Source organism: Camponotus floridanus, unplaced genomic scaffold (assembly GCF_003227725.1).
Source record: "Camponotus floridanus strain SB8 unplaced genomic scaffold, Cflo_v7.5 scaffold2, whole genome shotgun sequence".
NCBI lineage: Eukaryota > Metazoa > Arthropoda > Insecta > Hymenoptera > Formicidae > Camponotus > Camponotus floridanus.
The window spans coordinates 1,467,313-1,487,408 of NW_020229325.1; the positions used below are offsets into that span (position 1 = coordinate 1,467,313).

At 36.5% G+C, this 20,096-nt stretch overlaps 2 protein-coding genes across 9 annotated transcripts; one reads left to right on the forward strand and one right to left on the reverse strand.

The window, feature by feature from the left end:
• Window positions 1-4,352: 4,352 nt before the first annotated feature.
• On the reverse strand, window positions 4,353-13,228 carry LOC105258315. 5 transcript variants are annotated; one of them, XM_011269505.2, is made up of 7 exons: window positions 13,092-13,228; window positions 9,391-9,555; window positions 7,911-9,137; window positions 5,676-7,829; window positions 5,383-5,564; window positions 4,725-5,046; window positions 4,353-4,642 (listed from the first exon to the last, which is right to left on the reverse strand). In XM_011269505.2, the coding sequence occupies exons 1-7, from the start codon at window positions 13,141-13,143 to the stop codon at window positions 4,440-4,442; spliced, it is 4,305 nt and encodes a 1,434-aa protein (XP_011267807.1). In that variant the 5' UTR covers window positions 13,144-13,228; the 3' UTR covers window positions 4,353-4,439. The 5 variants fall into 5 exon arrangements, with proteins under 5 accessions (XP_011267807.1, XP_025263827.1, XP_025263828.1 ...); XM_025408042.1 differs by lacking the exon at window positions 13,092-13,228 and adding an exon at window positions 11,029-11,795; XM_025408043.1 differs by lacking the exon at window positions 13,092-13,228 and adding an exon at window positions 11,348-11,794.
• A 347-nt stretch (window positions 13,229-13,575) lies between these two features.
• Window positions 13,576-20,096, forward strand: LOC105258316 (inositol polyphosphate 5-phosphatase E). 4 transcript variants are annotated; one of them, XM_011269510.3, is made up of 7 exons: window positions 13,576-14,677; window positions 14,971-15,462; window positions 16,641-16,859; window positions 17,722-18,028; window positions 18,116-18,675; window positions 18,871-19,339; window positions 19,463-20,096. In XM_011269510.3, the coding sequence occupies exons 2-7, from the start codon at window positions 14,982-14,984 to the stop codon at window positions 19,575-19,577; spliced, it is 2,151 nt and encodes a 716-aa protein (XP_011267812.1). In that variant the 5' UTR covers window positions 13,576-14,677; window positions 14,971-14,981; the 3' UTR covers window positions 19,578-20,096. The 4 variants fall into 4 exon arrangements, with proteins under 4 accessions (XP_011267812.1, XP_019885282.1, XP_019885283.1 ...); XM_020029723.2 differs by lacking the exon at window positions 13,576-14,677 and having other exon boundaries at window positions 14,964-15,462; XM_020029724.2 differs by lacking the exons at window positions 13,576-14,677; window positions 16,641-16,859 and having other exon boundaries at window positions 14,964-15,462.

Sequence of the window (20,096 nt, forward strand, 5' to 3'; positions counted from 1 at the left end):
TCAATTTAAACATTTAATATGCCCACAAAATTAAACATAAGAAAAAAAAGAGCGAATTAAAAGAATAATTAACAATTTGTGCAATAGTGATGGATAAAAATGTATAAATCATTCATCAATCACGATGAATAAAAATGCAGAAAAATACTTATCTATTTGCATACTGGAAATACCAAGAGATGATTAATGAACTTTAGGATACACAAACAATATTATGGACATGGCATGTTAATTAACTCGCACATTAAAAATTTCTGTCTGATTTTTGGCTAACAATTTTTTACAATTAAACTACGTGTGATTTAAAAATTAACACTTACAGTCAAACTTTTCTGTATTACTCCGGATTTCCTCAGACACGTTTTATTCCACTTCTCTTGAATACTTCTCCCACTATTCATATTTACCATGTGACGTTAGAACGCGAAGAAAAGATGCCGCGAAACTAATCGAATTACCATACTATCAATTCCCCACCTTTCCCTCGCGTTAGTATCAGTATGTATGCTACTATATTTACTATATGAATATATATGTACTGTATTTATAGATCCATATTATCAACGTCAAGTTTAAATAAGAATTTTTTACGCTCCATGAATTATAAGAAAATAATTTTTGCATTAATGTCATATTTTGTTTTGTCATTATAAAAAAATTCTGTCATTATTACAATACTATATCAGTAATCATCGGGATTATAGTTAGGAGAAAAATTTACCTATAATATAGCTTACAATACATTATATGTATATATGTATATATATATATATATAGATATATATAGCGTGTTTTTATTTATTATATTTATATTACACAAAGATGTATACTTAATCGTATTATTGTATTGATCTCAAATACAATTCGATTTCTCTACCATTCCATATTATTAAATAGAGTTTAATCAATCTTGTTCTTCTTAATAATTATTAACATTAAACCAGGTCACAAAAAAATAGGTACACTTATCCGACTCGAAAGAAGAAAACTACGCGGGACAGACAAAAGCCACAGAGAGAAGAATAAAGAAAGAGAAATAAAGTGAAGAAAATCAAAGATGGAAACAAAAGCTCTGAGACAAAAATTAAACTTAAAATAAGATATATGAAGTGTAGGAATAAAAAAAGATGCATACTCTTTGTTTTCGCATTTAATTATACGAATACTATACGATGCATCTTTTGTTGCTGCCTATTACGCGCTATTTTTTTTCTCTTACACCCACATATCACGACGCGACAGTTTCTTTTTTTTACTTTACAGAGATTTGTCTTTTTATACAAATTACTTAGGCATTGTGATATTTAGGTTTTTTTGCGCTTTCTTCTCATCGCGGCGCCTCGCGTTTACGCATCTTACCTTCGACGTGCAATTTACAAGCCAAAAAAAAGTATGATCCATTTATACAAATTGTTCGAAATGATAAACGCGAAAAAATTATCTTTCATAGCGCAATTTCGGCGCGCACGATTCTGCGTACAGAGAGAGAAAAATATCATTCTTAAGGGATTCTCTACAATTTTGGTAATGCAATATCTGTGTCCTTAGACTTTATCTATCCACAAAATACGGATCTAAATGATAATATGTATACAATCCTATATTACTGACTTACTACAAAAATTCTACTGTACATGAGGATGCGTGAGTGCGCACGCGAACCGCTCTGTGTACGCAGAGTCGCTCGATGATGGAAATATGATTGGAATATCTCATTTGTCGGACCGTTTCACTACGGAATTTGTCTTCTTTCTTTCTTTCTTTGTATCACAAGTAATAAGATTAATATATATATATATATTTTTACAGTTATTTTTCTACGATAAAATTTTTGTTTCCCTTTTTCATACATAGTAAGTATAAGCGTTTCGTTTACACAATTTAATATCTCTCTTATTACACATCTAGTATTCTTTTTTTGGCTGTATCTGCATCCATTTTATACAAAGACCGTTCTTAACATCGAGGAGCGTCGAAAGTGATGTCCCAAAAAGTGTCGTGAAAAGAAAATTAGGCTTTGTGTACTTTTTCTCGAAGTGTGAACGTGTCATAGCTTTTATTATTTTTCAAAACAGAGTTTATATGCCTCTCTAAATAAAATGTTTTCAGAGATATTTTTTACATTTGTTGCTATGCACTATATATGTACAAAGAATCTTTTTATACGCTCAATAATTTTATCTCCATTTCCGAGAATATATAGTTACTATTTAAAAATGATTATATCTAATTTATATCATACTCTGTGCTGTAGGAGAAGATGTGACAACTATTTTCAATATACTTATGTTTATGTATATGTATATGTATGTGTGTGTGTGTGTGTGTGTGTGTGTGTGTGTATTTGATGTGTATATTGTATGTGCCATGTGTATATATTTATATGTATATCTATGTATTTTGTATATACATATATATATACACATATGTAATCTTTATATGTATATATATATCTTTTTTCTACGCAAATTAATATTATATACATGTTGTTTACATAGCTCTATAATATTATTTTTATACAATTTTCCTGATTTTTGCTATATAGTTCTTTTTAATACAGCAAAAGAATCACTTGTTAATATTCTTACATTTATCATAGCAAAAACTTGCCTCTCTCACGCTCTGATAAAGTACAATGAAAACGATGATGACGACAACAATGACAGCAAAGATGACCACAATATTAATATGAAAAAAATTAATATATATATAAATATATATATATATATATATATATATATATAAATTTTTAATATATAATGTATATAAATCAGCAATATAATTATTACAAATTTCGTAATAATGCATATAGCTGTTAATTTAATCATTAACAATAAATCATACATGTAGACATGTGGATTTGAATCACTGGTTTTACGATCATACAGATACATTAGTAAAATGACAGTGAATATGACAATGTATAAAACGTATCACTGAATGCAATGAGACGTATGTTCTTTGTTCTTTCTTATTATTAGAATTACAGAAATAATAAAATTTTACAAGTGTTCTCATTCACTTTGTTTTATTCAAGCAATAATAAAACTTTTCTTTAAGAAATTGTCAATTTATAACATGCAAAAATTAAAATTTGCATGATAAAAAACCTATACAAAAAAATATCAATAAAAATATAACAAAAAATAATAGAACTTTACATAGACACTCACACATATATAGATAATGATTTATGTGGAGACACAAACAAAAGAAAATAAAACACATTAATTATCACAACAATTCTGTTATGAAATACATGCATGTATTCTGTATATGAGAATAAATACAAAGTTTTTTAAACCCTTATTAAAATTTTGAATCATAATATTTCAATAATATGTATAATTTCTTTATTTTTTATATATACAAAGTTTTTTTTTACATCCACTGAGAGAACACTTGCCTTACATGTTCGATCTTCAAGAAAAAAGAAAAGACAGAGAATATTCAATTTTCGCTTATATGTTACTTGGACTTACTCATCTTACTGCATTTTAAGCATGTCCAATTTTGACAGCTGTCATATTTTACAGATTCTGAATTCGATAACATTCAGTACAATATGCCCTATTTGTGTATTCCTGCGTACATGATGTTATTTAGAAAATTTTTAATGTTTTTCCGTGTAAATATGAATAAAAAAGCAAACTTCGTCCTTTTTGATTATCATTATTTCTCAATAGCAATCCATCTATTCTACAGATTCAAAATAAAAAAAAATCTTGTTTTTTTTTATATTAATTCGAAAGGCCACTGTTCAAGGCCACAGGCCAAGAAAATCAATTAAATTCAATCATTGAGAAGAGTTTCTATTACTTCACTTTCGTTCGTCATTAATTTTTTTTCTTTTTTTCTTTTAAAATCTTAGAGACAGTTAATAGCGTTCTTATTTAAACATCTTGTACATTGGAAAGTATTTTTCTCGAGCATATTGATTCTACACTTGATGTCTGGAAATTAGTATAACTGTTTTCACATTTATACTTTCACGCTCCAGATACACACTTACACGTTGAATAACACAAAGCGTAATCTCAAAACATCTCACATTTATTTCATTAAATAAGATCAATTTATATTTATTAGAGAAGATAGGATATCGAATCAACCATCTGTTAGATTTTACTTATTTATAGTCACATCAATTATATCGGTCTTCCACGCCAATCGGTCTTACATTCCAATCAACAATGTAACTTTATTACATATCGAGTGATTGTATCGCGTATGAAGATGTTTTGCTCCTGCGCTTTGTTAACTAGAATATACCTTACTAACTAGTAAGGCTATCTTCAGTCATAAACGGATTTATATACTTAGTTTCTTACATTATTGCCCTTTATTCGGTGCATCTAATTAAAGCCGGTTTCAGTGATATAATGTGAATATGACCTAATTTTCACATTAGCCTATGTTCACAGACTCACCGGAACGTTTCACGTAACTCGATGAAGATTACACTTAGGTATGTACTGATTTGTGTCGAGATGCCAACCTTTCGTCAATGCACATGGATAATGCGTAACAGCCTTGCAACCTCGTTTCACGCAACCAATGTTCGCCCCCGTCAAGCCACAAGAGTCACATATCGACTTGGCGGCATCCCATACCGCTTCTTGTAATCCTGTCACTCTACCGCCTGGCAAAACACATTTTTCATATTACTCTCTTATTCTCTTATTGTTTCACATATATTTCTATTATTTACGACATTGTCTTACCCGCCATGTAAACTCCAGCTGCCCATACCGCACATTGTTCGTGAAGCCATACTTCCCATCGTTGCTCCTCTCCACCGGGATATAGAGTCATACCCGTGAAGATGGTATTTGTATTACTTTCAATTGAGTTCCGTTTTTTCTTACCCATCTTTGCAGAGAACTGATCCGCCAAACCCGCATACCTTAAACTCCTCTTATTCTTGCCGCCTTTCTTTTGTTCCGTCGTAATTTCTTGTTCATCAGCCGATAAAATACCATCCTCTAATCGTTCTTTGCCGATCAAATATGGTCCAAATAAATCGCCTAATACACCAGCTGGAACCTGTTGCGCGTATTTATCACATTATATTTGTATTGCTAATGTATTGCTAATTTTACCAGCTAACGCTTCTACGCATGTACAGAGATGAAGCATTTAGTGTTAAATGCTTCATTCTCAAATGCACTTAGTTTATTGTATTGTCGTATAAAAATTACATTTCAGCTCGATACGATAAGAATCAGTTAAATATATATAGAGTTAAAAGTATAGTAATATGGATATAAAAAATAAGTTATGAAAATAAGTCATGAAAATATATAACTGTTTGTTTATAACTTGGCGAATTTTTTAAAAATCTAGTTTGTGTAATATTGAATATGTCAAAAAAATACATACTGTGTATGTTCCAGTTGCAATGTGCGGTCCGGCCAAATTCGGATGTGGCCTGGACGGATCTCCGGGTATAACAGAATGAGGACCTTGCTTACAAAATACACAGACCCAGGTCGAATCTGTGGTGTGTGCATCGTATCGCGATGATAAAGTTGAACTGAAGAGACCTGCTCTACTAACTTTACCTGCGGTCAAAAACGTGCGATACAGTAAATCTTATTTGTTAAAGACGTAACTAAAAACGTAAGAACAATTTTCTATCGCGTGCACACTTCTATAATCTAAATCGTATATACCTCTATAATCTAAATCGTTCTGATGACTGAGTCTTTTACTTCGGCCTCCGTTTCCGTTGCCGACGCTTTTTCGTTTCTCCTTAGTTTTTTCTTCCTCCTCTTCCCGCGGTGCATTGACCACTTGGATGCTCAATGGACTATCTCTAGGGCCCTCTACATGGACTACCGGACCCCGCGATCTAATCGAACTCGCATTCGAGCCAGAATCATATGCCATCTCCCTGAGGCCGTCGACCTTGGTGTTTTTCTTTGCCTTCTTCGAAATCTGATCTTGTTTCTTCGAACCTTTAGATATTCGCCTCTTCTTCGTTTCCTTCGGTAGAGAATCACTCGCTGTGCCGAAAATATTTTCCGACGACCTGGATATTTTTCTTTTGCCTTGCGTTTTGCTCTTTTTACCCTTTTTTCCTGATAACTTTGTGTCCACAGTTGAAGAAACATCAATGGGATTGTTCTGAGCGTTCTGAGAATCCGTCGTCATCGACAGAATACTATTTTCGAGACCTTCGATTTTCGCAGCATCGCTGTCGCCTTGAATTTCCGCATTTGCAAGTTCTGCTTTTGATTCTTCATTTTTGACATCTGAATCCGCTTCTACTATTCCGGCGAACATCTTCGCCAGTTCTGACTCGACCTCAACAAAAGCATTTGTTGTCGATGTCGTTGTGTTGTTCGCGGTTTTCGGACTCGTCACCTTGGACAATTCAGATGACGCATCGTCACTGGATTTTCTTCGTACCCTTTGATTCGCCGGATTTGTCAAGTTACTAATCGCAGTATCATCGCTACTTCTTCGCCTTCGAATCGGCTGATTCTCCTCTGATATTTCCTCCGCATTCTCATCCACTATTGTCTTGTTCGATATTCTCTCTTCCGCTCCTCTAGCAATCTGCTCTTCGGTCTTAACCGAATCAGTCGTTGGCGCGGAGCTAGCCGCCTCTTCTGATATCGAATCGATAATTCTCGATTCCGTGGGTTCCGTAGGTTCGAGTTCCATATCTTCAACTTCCGTTTTCGAGTCCTTACTCAGTCTGACAGGCTTTTCAAGTTTTCTTTTCCTTCGCTGCTTGGTATTGTCGTTCGAGTCGTCATTGCTGAAAGCTGGCGATACGACCTCATCTTCGCGATTTGGCGATTTAGACTTTTGTCTCTCCGGCGACATGCTTTTAACACTGGACGTGTCCTTCTCCTCTATTGGCGTTACAATCACTGAGCCAATATTCTCGCTACTTCCAAGCTTCTTATTTCCATCCCCCAATTTCTCTAATAGAGAATCGACACCTTTCTTTCCTCTCTTCGGTAAATTCTTAGGCGATCTCACGCTCGTCTCGTCATGCTTCCTGTCTCTCTCGGAGGAGGATTCCCTTTTAGGGCTATCTGTAACATCCTTTTCTATTTTGGTGAGATTAACTATAACAGGTAAGACATTCCTTGGCACTTGCGCGATAACACTTAGAGTGTCCTTAGGTTTCACAGTTTCGGATTCCTTCTTGTCCGCGATCACTCTCTCTATCGTCACACTAGGCGGCAAATTTATCACTTTCTGCGAAAAATTATCTACATTTATTTCCTTTTTATCGTGAAGATTCGCGACTCCCTTTATATTGCTCTCAAAGTTTTTCACTGTTATTTTAGGAGTAGTGAGCTCTTTCGTTGATAGTGAGACCGGTTCACTGACGGAATTCGGCGTCGGTACGGACGAGCTGATTCCGCTATCTGACGAAGTCTCCCCATTCAGCGGAATCGGCGGTGAGATTATATTGCCGTTTCGACTGCCCTTGTCTACGTTTCTTGCGGTCAAACTGATAGGAATATCCTGAGGTAATCGAGAATAATTCTCCGGAATGGACATCTCCGATGTGGACGAGAGATCTAACGTACTCTGCGAACCGGGCGAGTTTCTGTATTGATTTTGATTTGGCCGATTATCCACTAACATTTGTAAGTTGAATAGAGGATTGCCCGGTGTGTTAGCCGGCGTAACACTTTTCGAAGGGACGGTGGGTGTGTGCCACGTCGGTGGTGCTTGCGTATGAGCGAGTTGAGGAGTAAGTTGAGACGGTAGATGGGATGCTCGCGCCATAGATGGATGTGTGTAGAACCCAGCTGGACTCAATGCAGTACCAGATAATGCTGTTGGGTGCATATTGAGAGCTGAAAATCGTCATGATTAATTAACATATCAAGAATGAATGTTGCAAAATGTTACGATGTCTAATCGGAAACTTAAATTACCTTGTCCCTGTGCCATAGTGAGATGATTCCAGACAGTTTGCGGTGGAGGTGTGCCAACCGGTGGTCGGCTATGACCTGGATACTGTCCTGACATTTCGAAACACGCCCAATTGCTTAATTTTGGGATGCAAGCAGTCAGTTGCACCAGATCAGTATTTTCTGACTTGCGTGCCTCTTCCTTGGTATACTCTCTCTTGATATTGTTACATTTGGCATTCGACTGCAAATGTGTCCAAGACGATGTTTTACTGTCACTACTTAAACGCGATGGTAATACATGCGTGACGTATTTGTCCAAGATATGCGCTCTCTCTTGTTTCAAGTCGTTGTTTGTTACAGTTCTTCCGTTTGTTTCACTGCTATTAGTATGCAACTTACTGATGGTTTTCAATGATTCTTTATCTCTATCTGAATTAGATGACAACTCATTTAAATCAAAAAATTTCAATAAACCATAATCTATATTCTTGTACTCTGCATTATAAGTCTGTATATTAGGGGAATGATCTATCTTTCTTAAAATGGCACCATCCAGAAGTGTCCCTTTATCACCAATTGATGAATATGGATAACTACAGATACGATCTTTTGCCTCACTATGACTACGTTGTGTACTTTTTTTCGAATGTATTACTAAATCAAGTGGCTCATTAACGACTACAGAAATAGTACTATCAGAGTTGCAAACTTCCTTTTCCTTATTGTGCTCAATATTGTCTGATGCGAGTTTCAATTCAGTTTCGACATTTTGCGTATTAATTGAATACTTTGACATACAATTAAAAAAATTAATATCTGTATCATGATAAATTTCTTTCCTCGATTCAGGCAAAATTTTGGTTTGATTTTTTGTGAATGAATGTATGGATTCCGTCGTTTTATTGATACTTAATAATTTAAGTTTTGTCTCTACACCAAAATCCTTCTGGTAGTTATCCAGCCTATCGTTTTGTTCTTTCTGCAGTTTTCTCGTTTGTCCGGATAGTGATTTATTAACCGTACTATCTAGTATATTAAAATTCACTATCCTATCATTGTGTTGTGCCGTTTGCGATAACTTTGTAGAATATATTGAACTTAGATTACTAGCTTCCGTGATATTTTTCTCTTTGTGATGTAAATCATATATGTCTTGCACAGTATTATGTGCTACCAATGCTTGCAGATCAATCCACTGCAAATTGTTTGATAGCGCCCATTGTGGCGCAACGTCAAATATGTGTATTCCTAAAAATAAAAAGTTTATTATAATTCATATCTAAAAATTTAATTGGATTGTAAAAGAAAATGGGGCTTAAGTTATATAAAAAAAGAAAGAAAGCCACAGATTAGATGGATATTGTATTAAAATTTATTTTGCAATTATGTATGTTTGTATTTTAATATAAAATGCATATTTCATAATTATCATATTTTTAATTATTTTGATTTTAATAGAAAATATATATAGGAAAATGATAACAAAATGATTATATTTTACCATTGTTGGGAACAATAGAAGAGTCATGACAACTCACACCATACTGAAGGTCTGGATTTTTATTATCTCGCTCATTAATATTTTGAGAGAAGAAGTAATATCGCTCTACATCCAGAAACTTAAATGTCTCTTCTTGTGATATACGTTTAGATACATGCAGAGATTCTGTAATCATAACAGAAACATTCTCTCACTCTGATTTGAATAAACATATTGCAGCTGCTTTAAATTAAGATATATTCTTTTATATATATAAACATATTGCAGCTGCTTTAAAGATATATTCTTTTATATATTTATACAATATTATAGTTATTTTAATTGATCTAAATAAGTTACTTTATTGCTAATGAATATAGTCACATTATATATATACATATATAATTATATATATAATACAAAAATAAATTTTATAATCTCAAAGAATAAGAATGCTTCTTCTATTCTTTACGCATTCATAATAAAATACAATGACTGTAATTCAATTTGGAGCAAAGCAATAATGTTTTTTAACAGAACAAGTAAACTATTAAACTGATATTTATAGATAGCAGCTTATATTCTGGTAAAAAATATTGACTCGTATAAATAAAATGCAGAACATATTTGCGCTGATTTATCAAGATAAATATTTCAAGGCACAAAATAAATATTTTGTAGTAAAGACAAGGAAATATTTATAAGAGACATAAAATACACTTTCATATTTCTCATCATTTTAAAAAACACGTTTAACGCTTCTTTTACTTTTACCAAGCATTTGTTCTTATTCATACGACCCATCGACATTAACTATCAAACGTCTATTATTTACTACATTCACTTTCGAGTTCGCCACAAAAGAGCAATATACTCCTTATGTTGGCGTGTTTTTACCGCACAAGTATTCACACGGAAAACTTTTTTTCAGGATGTCGCAGGAACGTGCAAACCTGTCGCAAATTAATCGGCATTAGGGGATTGGAATCGCGATTGTCGCGATCGGGACATCAATGTTTGCGCATTCACGAAGAGAGAAAAGGAAGAAATCGCGAAAATTCGAGTGGAAGCTTCGCGGCGGCGACCGGCGATCGGCGGAGGTGAAAACGTGTCTAACGGTTCGTCGCGAAACTGCAACCGGACGATCCGATCCGACATCGTCCACGAGGCACTCTGTTCCGGTATCGCACGCCGCTTCGCTGATCGGCGTACCTCGCAAACTCGTGGCGTGCGTTCGCGAATTCCGGTGGTACATACGCACGTATGCGCGTACACACCGTTCGAAAAGCGAGAAAGAAAGACAGAGAGAGGGAGAGAGGCGAGAGACACGGAAAGAGGGAGCGGACAGCGCGCACGACACGCACGTATACACGCGAAAGGCAAACAGCGACGACGGGGACACGTTTATTCCATGCGTACTGTACACTTCGTACACGTACACACACTGTACACACTTGCGCGGTTCTATGTACCACACATCGATAGCATCGCCGCGCGAACGCGAATGGAGTACGAAGAGAGAGAGAGAGGGAGAGAGAGAGAGAGTCTAATCCGAACGAGACGCAGAAAGGAGGCGCCCGTGTGTGCGACAGCGGATATATATTTTTTTTTCGGAGTAGCCGCGTGTCACCGCCGGCCGATGCGTGCACGACGACGTACCGTGGTGCGCGCGCGCGCGCGCGCACGCGTGTGTCGCAACTTCACAAGTATCGTCCAAGTAGCGGTTGCCGAGTATATCGTGGCGCCGTTTATTAAGGGACGACCCGGTGCGCCTGGCACTTTTCACGCCGCACGCCAGCACCAGCGACGCACGTATCACACGCACGTACGCATCCACGCATACACGCATCCACACGCCGCACGCACACACCCCCACATGCACACACTCTCGAAGACGATGCGCGAGAATGAACGTAGGTACGCACGCACTACGTGCGGCGTCGCGTTGTCACCGGCGGGCAACACGCACGATACGCACGTTCTAACGTCGCACCGACTCCGACACCGACCATGGGCGCGATCCGGTGTCCGCGGATCCGATCGCGCCGACAATCGCGACACGCGGAGAAACGACGATCCGAGTCCCGTCTCTCTCTCCTTCGTGCAAATCGATGGCCACGCACTACGAGTCTCACTGCGTTTTTCCCGGTTGGGCACGCCGTCTCTTCCCCCGTACTACTACGACGACGATGACGACGATTACAGACGACTATTACCGAGATGCGTGTGCCCGATCGTCGCGATCTCGCCCGCGCAGCTCGCGAGCAACGCACCGTCGTCGCGACGCGCGTATTCCGTACGTCCTTTGACGCGCACCTACCGCAACGAGACCCTTCCGCACGGGCGAATTGACGATTTTCGCCACGAAAATCGTCGGGGCATCAACCAAAGCAGTGTTTCAACAATGGTGGCCGTCTACACAGCAAACCAGTATCGTACGCCGGCCCGACACCTGGCGGTGGCGGCGCGACTCACGTTTCCGTTTTCGGGAGAGCCGACGCGACACGACGCGAGGAAAACACAACGGGAGCGGCCGAGGGTTTCTCGATCGCTTTGACCCCCTCGCGTCTCGCGTTGGAAAATATTTTGTCGTAGATCGGTCCCTTTTGGAAAAATCTAACTACGAGTCTTTTAATAATGCCAGCAAATCTTTTTCCAATGAAAAAAATCCCATGCAAAGTGAAATCTAATTCGACAAATTCATTCCCACGAGAGAGCGGATTTATTAATCTATCAATCGTGGAATTTATCAGATCAAAATTAAAAATAAATTTTTAACAATTTCAAAATCTATATTTCTTTGTGGGACTTTATTTTTTTAATTAATGATTGTATATAATTATGATTTTAAGGAAGTGTAAAATAATCTGAAGGAAGAATTTCAAATAAAATTTAAAGTATGAAAAAAAGACGGAACAAATGAAAGTATTATATAGAATTTTAGCTTTTCAAATTGACAACGTATGATGATTTTAATCATTTCCTCGCGATTACACTTTCTACAATATTGATATTTAAACTTCACGAAATTACTTTAATGAATTTGTACCATTCATACTATTTCTGTCGCAATGCGACGCGTATTGTTTACAATTTTGTAAACCTCTTAGTGATGAGATTTCAGAATTATTCTTCCCTTCCTAAAACAAGGACGCACGTAGTTTTCCTGAGTTATCGATGTTTTATTATAGTCCCGAAATTCAGTTTTATTTTAATACTCGCTTTTGAAGAATAGTTCGTAACCGTTGCTGGTAGTAACCCATTTGTCGATACCTAATCGAGCGCAATGACCAAGGTCGCTCCCTCTGTTCTCAGGGTGCTATATTCGAAATTGTTATTCGGAAACGGGGATTCGCGCGAAAGGCGCAGGACGTAAATGGGTGCCATGTATGTATATATATATATACACATATATGTATGTGTGTGGGATGACAGCTGCTCTTATTTCGCCTCTTTCTCGAACATTCCCGGGGCGCGAAACGCGCGACGAAGCCTCGTCAATCTCCGATCTCTTGCCGATTGCTTCTTCGCGGGGAAACCTTTACGACCGCGATGTTATATCACATTCTCGCCCCGCAAACTCTGATGTAAATTTGTAGCGTAATTTCGCGATGCGCAAATTCCCTTCATCAGCTGTTCGGCCGGGAATTTCGCGGGAACGCCTTAAGCGTGACGCGCGATCGAAAGCCTGACAGAAAAAAAGACGAAACAATCTTTATTACCTTTACATCTGCCGTTGCGAGCCGATTCTTCATTCGCATTTTCGTCGAGCATCCTGGATGCTGTCGTCGTAATCGTCGCGGTCGTCGTCGCGCACCCGATGTAAACAAAACATCATCACGACGCAACCCGCCGCTGGCCAATAAAGTATGTCTGCCTGCGTGCGTATTGGTGTGTGATACGATAGAGTCGAGATAGAGAGAGGTAGATGCGATCAGCCATGTTTGGTCTATGCGGGCAGATACGCATATGAGATATTTTTCGCAGTAAAAATAAAAAGAATGACAGCAAAAAATAAAATAAAGATATCAATTTGTCATTTTTGACATGACGTGTTTTGACGCTAAAAATAAGCATTGAGTGTCGAAAAAAATATTTTAAATACGAACAGTCCGCTATTGGTCCGCTGAAATAAATATGGCGAGGTAAAAACATCGAAACGCGACGCCTGGCGATACTCTAGCTACTTCTGGCGCGGCAGCGCCGGATCCAAGATGGCGGCCGTCCTTGTCGTCTGCTCGATTTGACATTTGTGCGCTATCGCGGATCTCCCGTCGAGCGTGCCGCGTTCTCTCGATTTCTCACGCGCTTTTCCGTCTTTCTGCGTTTCCTCCTCCCCTCCCTCGAAAAAGCGATTCCCGGCCATTTTTTTACCCCTCATTCGTACAAGGGTGCGAGCGGGGGATTCATCGATCGTTAAATTCGGCGGATTCATCTGCCGTCGTCTGCTGCGCAACGGCTGCGTGAGTCATGTCGGCACCGAAGTATGCGGGTCGTAATCGCGGTATCGTTTGTGAGCGTTTTGCGGCGAGAGATAAATGAAGGGAATGTACGCCCGCAGTTTGAGGACGCGCGATGTGCCTGACAGGTCGTCGCTACGGGAATGGAGGCTGAGGTCAGAGTGGACCGAAGACGCGCTCGATCGAATCACGGCGATTTTGTTGTGGATTTTCGGTTGTGAATGACGTGTCGATGCCGATTGTCGATGCGAGCCGAATCTGTTTGTATGTATAGTATATACATACTACACATGTAGTAAAATAAACACACGCGAATCGAATAGTACTACTCGACGTTTCAATCAGACTCTCTGAAATATGTATACGAAAATGTATACTGAATGTGATCGGTCGATCGAAATGTTGAATGAGAAGCGATGTGATTATCAGATGTGACTCGTCTGATGGATTCCTCCTGTAAGGAAGTGCAACTGCGCTGGCAGCAGGATATGCGGATTCAATAGATACGTCGGCGTTATATTTTACAGTTGCACAATTGTTTTCTCGACTCTAGTCCAGATTTCAAAAGTATTATTCATTTTAAGTACAATATTATTTATGATAATCATCGGGTGGAATCGATATCTATTCGCATTAAACGTTTGGATGTAATTCCACAATAGAATAGCTAACTGAAAATGGAATTGATACCAAAGCATTATGTGATGAGATGAGTACTTACAAAATATGTCATAATGCATTATATTGCAATTGATTCTGTGGATGAATTCAGATATAAACTTTGATATTTATTGAAGCACAAGCGATTGACATAAAGAACGACGATTTTAAATACCAACATTGACAGTGTAAGAAATTTCAGACATTAGTTGTATATAACGGCAAACAAGAGATATATTAACTTCCTTTACTTTATGTGAAAGTGTGTTTATTGATCATTTGAATATAGAAGAAAAAAATATTTCTTTCTTTGAAAATTTTCTATATTATTCATTGATATATTTTGATATATATTGTATGAGAAAAGAATTTGTATTAAGTATAGCATAACCATACAAATTGATCTTATAATATTCAAAGAATCAAGGAGAATAATGTTGTAAAAAGTATAATCACTGATCTTTTGTACTAAATGCATTAGCTGCGAGTATTATGGAGCAGTGCGATGGAAATGACATCTCTAGTGTTTCAAATATCGCCAAAGTAGATGTATCCCCAAAATCAAAACAGAAGAAAAAGTCTCTTTGTCGTATACTCATGAACAAGAAGACCAAGGTCGGCTGTCTGGAGTCATCGTACAAAGACGGGGATTCGAACAAAAATTCTAAGATAGAAAACTCACAACATGGATCTCAAACTAGCACTAAGCTATCTCTGTGTTGCGCCATGACTGAACGTAGCAGAACGCCACCCCAGAGTTTGACTGTCAGTAGACTTTCTCCAACGACATTAAGTCGTACCTCGGTCAAATCCGAGGTAGCTTCCATCAATGGGGATCGTCAAACTGATGTCCTAGTTGAGAAAGAAGAAATACATATTGCGAATGATCAAGCACAGATGGCTCAAGAAATTGTAGTCAAAAGAAATAAAGTAGCAGCGAGGAAGGAGCAGCGTTATAGTTCTTACATAGAAGGTAAGCTTGAAAATACATTTCTCTTTCTCCCATTACAATAATCAAGTTTTTTATTAATGAGTTAGGTAGAAATTTGCATATTAAGAGTATTTTGTTACAATGAATAAGCATTTCTAATTTTTGATTGAATAATAAAATCATATTAATACATATATAGTAGAATCTAATATTTTATTCTAAAATAAAATGTTATGAAAAAGGCTACTCAATACTAAAAGGCTCCAACATTACCTCATCTCTAATTCCACTTAAACATTACTCCTTTTCTTTATATGTACATGGTGTCATATGGTTTGATGCTCAGATGACCTTGCATATTCCCCTTCTCTACTTTACATTCTAATGCCTGTGCAAAACAGACTATAACACTTCCAGTGTATGTATTGATGTAAAGCTATGATTATATTGTAGACGTGGCTCTAGTAACAGGCAGTTATCTTTAATATCTTATCTTTGACACACATCGTGTGCATGTTTCTCTCTCTTGGTTATTGAAAGTGTGAATAATCCATTAAAAATGTCAAATCCAAATAAAAAAAAGAGGAAGAAGTCTTTCCTTGACAAATTGCGAAATGTGTTTAAAAAAGAAGACGAATTAGAAAGGCAGACAGAATTCTATAGACAGGTAGAAACAGTTAGTAACCAACAAACTGACAATTTGGAAAGTGTATCTTGTAATTTTGATCAAAAAATTGCACCCGAAACCACGAACAACGAAAATAGTGAAACTTATATAACAGTGGAAAATATTTTATCTGAAAAAGAAAAGTATAAATACAAGAATTTGTCAGATATGCAAAGAGATTGTAAAAATGTAATTATTGACAAAAATGAAAATTCTAGATGTAATATTATAGCTGATAATGAGAGTGCAGATTGTCAAAAGTATAACAGTGGTACAGAAAATGAGCAGGATTCTAAATTAGGGTCAGATAGATATATAAATACAAAAATTGAATTTTTAAAACAAGAAAACGTAAACATAACTTCTCAGTTATATTTAGGAGATACTGATAAATTGTTCCATAATAATAAAACAAAGAGTCCTGATTCAAATAGCGCAATGTTACAATCTTTTTCTAATAATGCTAGTGTCTCGAGCGATACGTGCAAATTTTTAGTAAAAGAAACAAAAGTAGTTTCTCAAGAGAGTAGTGAAGATAGTGACTTCTCTGCAGACTCAACGGAAGAATCATTTGAAGAATCTTCAGAAGATGAAAATGAACGTATAATTGAGTCTGAAAAAATTCAGAAATACTTTAAGGATGATTACTTTACAAAGGGAAAGTATATCACTTATTTCTTCCTGGAAATGGAACGGCAGTTCTACAATCCTTTGGATGTTTACAGTATGGTTCAGTATCATGATACTGCTAGCGAAAAGCCGGGGAAAGAAGGTATAATACGATACACGAAATTTATATGCTGCTTAAAATTTTAATTCTTATTTTTTTGCTGTTTTACATTTTTTTTTTAATGGGGTATAACTTTTCTCTCTTCAGCATTATAAAGTTGTTAAATTGACGGTATACATGTTTGTGTGTATATATATATATATATATATATATATATATATATATTAGTTTTATTAGGAAATTATATACAATTATTTTATATCTAGATTAGATTAGAAGCATAAATGTTAGTAAGTAACAGATATATGTTTAATGCTATAATGTTGCTATGATATGCGCATCTGTAATTGTTTGTATTTTATGTATTTCTATTTTCTAATTAAATTATAAAAAATATTAGGATATATTTAATAGGATGATTTTATATGCTAGGTTTTATCTAGAGAGAGTTGGAACAACATCATTATTACTTTAAAAGTCTAGTATGATAAATTGCTTGATTCAAATAGCATGAACTATTCTAATTCGAAATATATATAATTGTATTAATTAAATAATTTTAACTATATGTATTTGTTAGATTGCATAAGAAGATTTTAAAATTCATAAGTCATCCTGCAATTGAATGTTAACAAATTTTTATGATGTTGTAAATCTGTATCTTAGAATGTGATCTGTATCTTGAGATTGTAGTAGGCGGTAATTGAAGCAATTTACTTTCATTAAGGCATATCATAATACTATTATAAATCTAATGTCTAGGCACAAAATATATTTGTCCAATCAGCATATGTTCTTTGCTTCCAAAATTATGTATGATCTTTTTTTTTTTGGCGCAACTATGTGATGTATGATTTCCCATTTAATAGAATCTCATATATAATGTATTATTAAACTGTTTCAGGTGAAAACTCTTCTTCCGGGTCACTTTCGCCGAGTACATCGGGACAATTACGTCGTAGATTGCTTCATAGAAGATCTGCAGATAACTTGATTGTAAACTCACCGACAAACTCTATGAGACATTCTAGTCCAGAATCTATTAAAAGTGCACCGATCCAACATAAGCCACGTTCAACGTCGCACGATGCTTTATCCAAAAAGAAAGATCGTTATTTTTGCCAAACAACATCTATGGATAGCTTGGCGAAGCAATCGTTACTTGCTGCACAAGTACTTAATTTGATTCCTACTCAGAAAGCACGAGAAAGGTATATATTCTTTTTCTTAGGAAATTTAGATTTATTATATATTATGTTATTTTTTTTTTCAATGATCAATCGAATTCAATTTCGCAGAAATTTTCTTCACGGAAGGATCGCCGCCAATTCTTTATTAGGACCGGTTGAACTCGAGAAAGTATTGCCGAATCGAGAATTGAAAATTTTTATCGGCACATGGAACATGAATGGTCAGACTCCGCCAAAGGAATTGAACGATTTTATGTTGCCATCCGACATAGAGACTGTTCCCGATTTGCTAGCTATAGGAACGCAAGAGTCATGCTCCGAACGAAATGAATGGGAAGCAGCCTTGCAGGAAACACTTGGACCATCGCACGTATTGCTCACTAGTAGTAATCTCGGTACACTTCATCTCGCATTATTTCTGAGACGAGATTTGGTCTGGTTCTGCTCCATTCCGGAGGAAGATAGCTTCTCGACAAGAACCGGAACGGCATTTAGAACGAAGGGTGCGGTGGCGATAGCTCTCATGATATTTGGCACTAGCTTTCTCTTCGTCACTGCTCACTTGACCGCACATCAAGATAAGGTGAAAGAACGGGTTAATGATATAAAGCGAATCATTAGAAATCTTGACCTTCCCAAAGAACTACCTACCAGGCACAAAAGCAAAGGTATGCTAAAAGTGTTATATTGATAATTAACAAATTCGATAAGGCTCTGAATCTTATTAAATAAGACAATAAAAATAGACTGTAATAAGAGCCGAGCGCGAGATAAAATAGCGCGGAAATAAATTATCTTACTTAATATCGATAATTTTGCATTTTGTATACTGCATAATAATAAATAAATGTGATATTTTTCAGATGTAACGCAAAATTTCGATTGTGTATTTTGGTGCGGTGACTTAAACTTCCGTCTAGCTCAGTCGAGAGAGGAAGTGATTCAGTGGATCACAAATACGTGCTTTCCGCAAGAGTCGCCGATAAACTTGCGCAAGGATCAATTGAAAATTATTCTAAACGAAGGCGCGGTATTACGTGGTTTTGAAGAAGCTCCAATCACCTTTCCTCCTACTTATAAATATGATCCGGGAACGCAGAATTTTGATTCTAGCAGCAAGCAACGCACTCCTGCGTATACCGATAGAATCCTTTTCAAAGGGAAAGGTCATACCAGAGGATACATCAGACGTGTTAGTCATGAGAGTGCCAGCTCGTATAAAGACGGAGCTATAGAATGTTTGGTATATGATTCCGTTCCTAGTATTTGCACCTCGGATCACAAACCGGTCTGGGGAGTTTTTAAGACTACGTTGAGACCTGGTATCGATACGTACGTATCTATCATCTATTGACATTTCAAAGAACGAAGGTCATATAGCTCTATCAAATAATTCTACACGTAACATATATATACCGGTAACAATCTCCATACATGTTAGGTATCTATTTTTAGAATTCCGCTTGGTGCTGGTCTTTTCAATCGCGAGGTATATCTGGAAGGCATTAGGAGGCGCGCGGCGGCAATGGATGATTCTCTCGGAACTTCAAAGGTTTGTTCGATTCAATAAAAAAAATTGGAGACTATTGTGGAAGCATAAATATATGTTCTTGTAGATATATATATATATACAGATATATAGATATATACAAAGATATTTGCCGAATTTGTAGTATCTCAAGCGAGAAAATGATCGCTTAAATGATCATTTTCATAATAGATGCCACGTTCCTTTCGTTCGATTTATGTATTCACTAAGTCTGTCCATTTTTTTATAACGTGATCAGAAACATTTTGCTAAGAGAGATTTATATAGTAGATTACTATTACCTAAAACACTGTAAAAATCTAGTCAAGCAGTGAAATAAATCGTTTAGTAATTTAGACAATGATGTGACAATTTTTTGTAAATGTATCGTCGGTCATTTCCGATATATATATACGTATTGTGCCACATGTATATTAGAGAATTTATATGAGGACTTATATAAAGTAAAATATCATTTGACTACATGTATGTGGCACTCTTTCAATTTTGCCAAGAAATTACAAAAATAATGAGACACTTATAAATCTTGCATTATGTCAA

Excerpts from the sequence above, each read along its gene's own strand:
- LOC105258315 (XM_025408042.1), bottom strand. The coding sequence starts at position 11,218 with ATGCGTGTATGCGTGGATGCGTACGTGCGTGTGATACGTGCGTCGCTG. Across the intron at positions 7,830-7,910 it reads CACTATGGCACAGGGACAAG|CTCTCAATATGCACCCAACA; the intron begins GTAATTTAAGTT and ends GACGATTTTCAG. Across the intron at positions 5,565-5,675 it reads GAACGATTTAGATTATAGAG|GTAAAGTTAGTAGAGCAGGT; the intron begins GTATATACGATT and ends TTTTGACCGCAG.
- LOC105258316 (XM_020029722.2), top strand. The coding sequence starts at position 15,980 with ATGTCAAATCCAAATAAAAAAAAGAGGAAGAAGTCTTTCCTTGACAAA. Across the intron at positions 16,860-17,721 it reads CGAAAAGCCGGGGAAAGAAG|GTGAAAACTCTTCTTCCGGG; the intron begins GTATAATACGAT and ends AAACTGTTTCAG. Across the intron at positions 18,676-18,870 it reads TACCAGGCACAAAAGCAAAG|ATGTAACGCAAAATTTCGAT; the intron begins GTATGCTAAAAG and ends GATATTTTTCAG.